This window comes from Chanos chanos, chromosome 6 (genome assembly GCF_902362185.1).
Source record: "Chanos chanos chromosome 6, fChaCha1.1, whole genome shotgun sequence".
In the NCBI taxonomy this organism is placed as follows: domain Eukaryota; kingdom Metazoa; phylum Chordata; class Actinopteri; order Gonorynchiformes; family Chanidae; genus Chanos; species Chanos chanos.
This window is the reverse complement of record NC_044500.1, coordinates 39,300,573-39,307,547: the sequence shown is the minus strand read 5'-3', so window position 1 is coordinate 39,307,547 and position 6,975 is coordinate 39,300,573. Positions and strand designations below refer to the sequence as shown.

The 6,975-nt window shown below is 42.2% G+C and overlaps 1 protein-coding gene across 3 annotated transcripts; it reads right to left on the bottom strand.

Moving 5' to 3' along the window:
* Nucleotides 1-281: 281 nt before the first annotated feature.
* On the bottom strand, nucleotides 282-6,975 carry rbbp5 (retinoblastoma binding protein 5). Of its 3 annotated transcripts, none has more exons than XM_030776947.1 (14): nucleotides 6,900-6,975; nucleotides 6,381-6,406; nucleotides 5,760-5,932; nucleotides 5,533-5,673; nucleotides 5,186-5,348; nucleotides 4,907-5,016; nucleotides 4,571-4,690; nucleotides 3,613-3,766; nucleotides 3,388-3,459; nucleotides 3,053-3,170; nucleotides 2,752-2,821; nucleotides 2,254-2,495; nucleotides 1,917-2,117; nucleotides 282-768 (listed from the first exon to the last, which is right to left on the bottom strand). In XM_030776947.1, the coding sequence occupies exons 1-14, from the start codon at nucleotides 6,916-6,918 to the stop codon at nucleotides 716-718; spliced, it is 1,662 nt and encodes a 553-aa protein (XP_030632807.1). In that variant the 5' UTR covers nucleotides 6,919-6,975; the 3' UTR covers nucleotides 282-715. The 3 variants fall into 3 exon arrangements, with proteins under 3 accessions (XP_030632807.1, XP_030632808.1, XP_030632809.1); XM_030776948.1 differs by having other exon boundaries at nucleotides 1,962-2,117; XM_030776949.1 differs by having other exon boundaries at nucleotides 2,040-2,117.

The window sequence follows — 6,975 nt, the reverse complement described above, 5'->3', positions numbered from 1 at the left end:
CCACTTCGGTCTTTCATTCAAGTCATACATGCCACACTCAAGCAATTTATGGACAGCACTAAAGATGGAAACAAAACAAAAACAGTAAACAAAACAAAACAGTATTTATCACAAGACCTATTAAAATGTCAGAAAAGTGAGTTTTCCACAATTATTTTATTCCAAAGTTTTCTTCATGGATCAAAAAGCTTAAACAGTCGGCCTGCTGAAATAGGACCAAAAATCATTACAGGTAGATGACTCAAAAGCAACTCAATACCCTTATCTGTGTAATACAAATGGGTTTAATATGTATAAAAAAACATAACACAACAATAGGACATATCCAGAGAGACTGTTATAACCCAAATCTGCTACTGAAGACATTGCTCACCATACAATTCATCCTTCAGTCAACAAATTAGTACTGAGGATAGACAGTCCCTACTCTACAGCGAGAGAGAAAGAGTGAGAGACAAGAGAGAGAGAAAAGAGAGACAGAGATATGGCTGCTCCACACACACTACAGGGAATGAACACATTTCAGCCTCTCCGTCAGATTCCAGGCCAGCAAGAAGCCGCTGTTTTTCCTGCTTTAAAATCCTTTGGAGGGCAGGAATCAGGCTACCCAAAGGCCCGGAGGAGAGGATTAGATGTGAGTCTTTCTGGGGGAAGGCGTGTTAAAACACATTTTTTTTTAAACATGCACCACAAGGAGGGCGCTGTTGACTGGACTTCAATCCAAACCCTGGCCTTCGTGTTGTTTGTAGGATGATGTAACAAGATTCCCTGAAAACAACACAAAACATTGTTAATGCAGAAACTCAGTTAAGTTCAGTCAGAACAACACACAGCATTTATAGCATTTATTAGAAGAAAACTAAAAGCAATACAAGCCACCAAACTTTGTACTTCATTCTTTGTACTATGCGGGTAAAGTCCCTTTCAATTCCCAGATCCAGATTACATCTAAGAATCAATCCAAGGTTGGTTAAGAATCACTATTAGTGGAGGTACTCAACTCAACCTTGTTTTGAGTCTAGCAGTAGGCTTAATCTTGGTGTGAGTAACCAATCTTTTAACAAATTATGTATTCAAACATGTTGTGAAAGAGTTTTGTAAAAAGTTCAGAGCAGAGTAAGACTGTTAGCTATTGAGGTAAAAACAGTGAAAACTCTAATATCCCAGATATTAAAATGCTTTGAAGTCAAACCTGAGATTATAACAATATTTCTAACTTCTGGCACATGTACTTCAGATAGAACCACAAGTGCATTTATTTTAATTAAAACAAACTAAAAAAAAAAATATCAACAATCTGGAGAAAACTGTGTGCATGCAAAAACGAAACAGACTAAAAGATTTGTAGTAATGGCAATTGTAAATACATAAAATACTAATAATGTACCAATCTCCAGGGACATTTACACCGCAAACACTTAACCTCAATGTCTCACACACACACACACAAACACAAACCATCTCCCCTGGTCTTCCAGCACTTGCAGGACACTCACACACAGACCTAGGGGAGAGAGAGGCAGGAGCGGAGCGGAGCAGGAAGGACAAGGAGCAAGCAGGAAGTAGACGAAATCAGCCACAGGAAATGACACGGAAGAAGGAGTTTCCCCTCCATACCTGAAGTGTCATCACCATGATGAAGGAGACCTGAAAGGCCTGGACAATTTTTTTTTTTCTCCCCACCCCCCACCGAACATTTAGCGTGAGAGAGGACAATTATCGTGTTTTCACATCACCCCGATTGCACGCCGTTAAAGCAGAGCCATTGAGTCTCAGCTGTTATTTAATGGGAGTTTAAGTCAGCGCTGTAGCAGCGGGCGCTTGGGTGAAGGCAGACAGAGGGGTCATTGGCTGTTTTGGGAGCGGCAGAGGGCAAGCGTCTAGTGGGCGGAGAGAGTCACTCCTGTGGTCCTTACCTGTCGCTGCCAGGCCCGCCTCCGCTCTGCCTTTCATTCCTGCACCCACTCCTGCTCCGTCATGAGAGTAACCTCTGTCCCCTTTGTAGAGTTTGGGCCTAAAGGGAGAATCTTTCTCTTTACCTTTCGATCCCTTTGGCCGACCTGCTGTCTTCTTCTTTGACTTGCTGTCACCCTTCACGCCCAGCAACGGATGAACCTCTGAGAGACGGACGAGAACACAACACGCGGACGAGACCTTTTTAAAGACATACGCGACTCTGCACATGAAAAATGTTGCTTGAACAAAAACGGCACAGAAATAACGGGGCTGGGAGTGGCCCTCTTGGCGTCTCACCATCGCTTGGGACCCCCTGCAGTTCAATGGTGGTGGTGCGAGCTTTCTTTTTAGCTGGGCCTCCGTCTGCTGACGGCTGACGCTTCTTGTCCCCGGCCCCTGCGTGGGTGGAGCTGTCTTCCGCTACAGCAGTCTGCCCTGCTGCGTCGGGCGGGGGTCCGAATGGGTTCTCCTCCGGGTCCTCCACTTCAGGAGCGATGGGGAGGTAGAGCAAGGCCTTACAGTCCTCCAGCTCCTCATCACTGATCACACAGCAAGCACAGGATTATCAGCTACTCTGTCCACATCATTCACTTATTATAAACGCACAACAAGAATGCCCGAATACCATTTAATAACAAGAACAAAAACGAGAACAGCAACAAAAAACAACAATAATAATGATAAAATAATACTAATCAAATATTGTTACTGTTGAAAAAATATTAGCTCAACATAAATGTCTCTTGAGCAGCTGATGAAAAAGAAAGACCCTGAGTTTGGCGTGTTTTAACTCACCTGCTGCAGAAGGCCATAATGGGGTCAACAGTGGTCACATCCACCTCCTCATCTTCTGCAGCATCCGCACCTGATTCACAGACGCAATCACAACAACAATCAGTAGAATGTATTTTATGAGCATCAAACACAATCACAGCCTGTAGACTGTATTTCACAAACCTCACAGAGAGCACAGCCCTTGAACACAAAATGACGACCGCACAATAACATCTTAAAAACGTACATCAATCACCTCTTATTCTGTGGCCTTTTTTGATATGACTGTCAATGGACTATTATGATCTGTGGATTACTGTACCCGTCTGCTCTGGTTCACTCTTGTCCTCATCCTCAATGTCAAACTCAGACTCTCTCTCCTCATACTCCACGTTCTCATCCAGCTCTTTGAAGTCTGGAGCAAAAGCACTCCAATTTTCCTAAGGTCAGGGAACAGATATGGTTTTGATTTGTCAGCCTGAGACTTTGGCCAACGCAGGGAAACAAAGCACCATGTGCAGTGCTCATTGTTGACTGATGTTTATGTGGAACTTCATGACTATAAAAGCTACATCTCTGAAGTTTTCAAGCAAAATAATTGATTATTATTCAAACGTGCAGACTATTGCTTCACATTACATTCTGTTGTTAACCCACCACTTGGTTCTGGGCCCAGATAGACACCACACCACTGGATATGGAGGCAATTATGGGTCGCACAGGGTGCCACTGCAGAGAAAATAATCAACAAAGTAAAATATACAATCTACAAAGTAGTAGTAAACATATCATAGAGCTCCTTCTAACAGCTTCCCAATTCCTCAAATATTGTTCTGTATGTATATCTGCATGCATGGGGCAAAGAAAAGCACTGGGTCTTACTGCAACGTCCAATAACAGCTCTCCACGCGTCCCATGGAGGATCTTCACCAGGTTGCCGATACTCTTCTCCCAGATGTACAGAGCATGCTGTCTGGCTGAACCTGCTACAATATACTCACCATCGCCAGAGAAACAGCATCGTTTCCATGGAGTCCTGAGAAGACGGGAGAGAGAGCATGTAACTCTGCACATATACGGCGTGTCATTAAACCATTATAAAAATGAAGAGGTCACAGAGGTACAAGGCAATCTTAAAAGCAATGTGTACCTGGTAATAACAGCGTTATAGCACAGTTCTTTTAACATGGGCATAAAGGACTGAAATGGGTACACACTCACCGGTGACTTCATTACAAAAATCGACCTTTTTGGCTTCACTTTGTTGGTGTACAGTGAGAGACTACAGCTCATCTGTTGTCATGCATGATTTGTGTTAACCATCCTCTAGCCCTTTACTCACGATCAATTTCTGACCAAAGGACCGCTGTAGGTTGAACAGGCGACACTGACGCATGTTAAAAAAAACAGCAGCGTTGCTATGCCTGATACACATCAGTGTCACTGCCATGATGAGAATGGCCTGTCAGCCAAACAATATCGGGTCAACGGTGGTCCTATGGTCAGAAACTGACCATTGATGAACGAGGTAGAGGGTGGCTGACAAATCGTGCATGGCAACAGAAGGGCCACAGCCTGTCATTACACAGCCATATAGTGTAGCTATATAGTGTAGGTTTATTTCATAGAGTGGTCAGTGAATGTAGGCCCCAATAAAGTGGACAGTGAGTATACGACAATCAGAACAAATGAAATAACCTCATAACTACAGCAATCAAACAATCAAACATTGCAGTCAATGTGAGGAATAACTAAGAGGTCATTTTTAATTTAAGTCTAAAGGCTGTTTCTATACCATCTGAGGAATAGAAACATTATACATAAAATATGACACACTTACCTGTTGACAAGGTCCTGAAGCTTCTGCATAGGCTCTGGCTCTCCATCTCTCCCACATGTCAGTATCTCTCTCCCATCATACACCCTGATGATTCGGTCCGCAGTGTTTATGAGGAAACAGCTGAGGAGAAGTGACACAGTTGTGATGACACCTTCATCATAATCTCTACTGTACTCAGGTCTTTGGATGAAAGTGTCCTTTAGCAAAAGCTCAAAAGTCAATGGACTAAGTTCTGCAATGTTACAGTTATTATATTGCAATGTGAATACTGAACATTTAATACCTGGTGCTAAATGGACCTGATGAGGAAAATAAAGATTCTTAATAACTTCTTACCTGCCCTTGCGGGCAAACTCTATGGATTTAATGGCAGTTGTGTTGCTGGTTCCAGTAGTTACTCTAAAGGATGCCACAAGATCTTGTGTATTTGTATTCAGCACTAGGATCTGTGGGGTAAAACACATTGAGAATGAATCTTTAGTAAGCTGTCAAAAATTGTTTAAGTGAAAGAAACTTTTAAGTGTTGTGATCATTAACTGATTCTGTACATCAACATTCACAAATACAACACATTTCAAGCTGGTCTACAAATGACCTCCAGAAAAGAACTCTGACCTTTCCCTTGGCATTCCCAGTGTATATGTACTCCCCTCGCCGATCAAAAGCTGCTACCACATTGAGATCTGAGTCATCGTCCACTGGTAGAACTACGTGCTTTGAGTCCGACAGCGTGAGCAAAACAGGTGCTGACTTCATAGGACACACAAGGACTTTGTCCCTAAAGATTATGAGGTAAGAAATCAAGTTCCAAATTTAAGGCCTCATTTCAAAAAGGGATTGTATTACAGTCTGGTCACACATAGCAGTTAACATCTCATTATCAGATATAAAGTATCATAGACAGCATGGTCAGATAAGGGAATGTTATCCAATCTTCAGTCAGGGAGGTAAATGATACTCACAGGTCTCTGGGATGGTACTGCAGTTTAAGGATGGGTGAAGGAAACCGGAACCTCTGGTCGCAGTCACCGGTGAGAACGTCCCATAGAGACACAATGTTATCTGTTGATGCACTAACTAGCTTGTGGCCATCTCTACTCCAGCTGTTAAAATATGGAAAATACAGGCATCAGATATTATGTTAAGGACCATGGAACGACAAATTCTCTGAACGACAAAAAGTCCTTACCTCAACGAGCAGACCGGATGGATGTGTGCGCTGATGATTTTGGCAATACCTCGTGTGAGAAAGTCCCAGATAACTATGCGACCATCGTTGCAACCCACCGCCAAGAGAGTACCCCATCGATTAAAGGTACAAGTAAGAGCCATGCTGATACAGTCCAGGGTGCCATCTGCCTCCTACCACAAGAAAATACACATACATACCCATCTGACTGAAGGCCTTCGGTGATACTATTGATGGCCATCAGCGCTAATGTTATTCCAGATGGCTTAGTGAGTAAGTACTAATTTGAATCAGTCTTAATTAACTTCATTATCAATAAGCATACTAGGTTCCCTACACATGGGCTATGCTCATATCAACTTACAAGGGGAATCAAGGTCTGGTAACTATGATTTACGTATGGTAACATGGCATAACACAAAATAATGCAAGACATTAAGTCACAGGGAAATTAAAGATACTGTGAGCACAGAGAGCTACGTTAAATTAGAGTTACAAAGCTACACAGCTCGCACTGAGAGACACCGTTGTAGTTGTATGTGTCAAAGATACATGCGAATGTTAGAGAAACTTAAATCCATGACGGATGAGGCGACAAAACAAAATAGCAAGTTCACTTACCTCCGGATAGTTCTGCCCGAAAGACTCTGTAATGACGTAAACAACGACATATTAACTAGCTATTTAATATAAGTGAAAGCAATAAGGAACAGATACGGCTAATAGTAATTTAGGGCCAGAGTACTAAACATCCACAGGGTAGGCTGAGATCGGTAACAGACTATCCTTTTTAGAACTTATGAAACTTCACGTTGTACAGTGAAATTTAAATAGAGAGAAGGTTCATTTAATTCAGGCATCGTATAGACCTGTCAGTTCTCCAGAGACAGTCTGTCAATACACACAACCATATAGACCTACAAATTAAGCTATAACAATGCTACAACCAATAAAAACGCATGCATTAATCATCACACACTTGCTACCTCCTTGTGTCTGCGAAGATACGGTAAGATAATGTATACAGTATAACTCGATAACTGTTTGGCTACATTGCCTGGATAGCTAGTTACAGAGCAAACACTGTTAGCTATGTCCAGTTTAGCTAATGTTAAAAAGATTGAATTGAATCAAAATTACCGAGCAGTTCTAGGTTCATTGCTTAATGAGTCAGGGTCGAAAAAATGCTGAATACTCCTGAGAAAAACGGCCTTTC

Coding starts and splice junctions, on each gene's coding strand:
- rbbp5 (XM_030776947.1), bottom strand. Junction 5,674..5,759: donor CATCCGGTCTGCTCGTTGAG/GTAAGGACTTTT, acceptor ATATTTTAACAG/CTGGAGTAGAGATGGCCACA. Junction 3,171..3,387: donor TCTGGGCCCAGAACCAAGTG/GTGGGTTAACAA, acceptor CCCTGACCTTAG/GAAAATTGGAGTGCTTTTGC.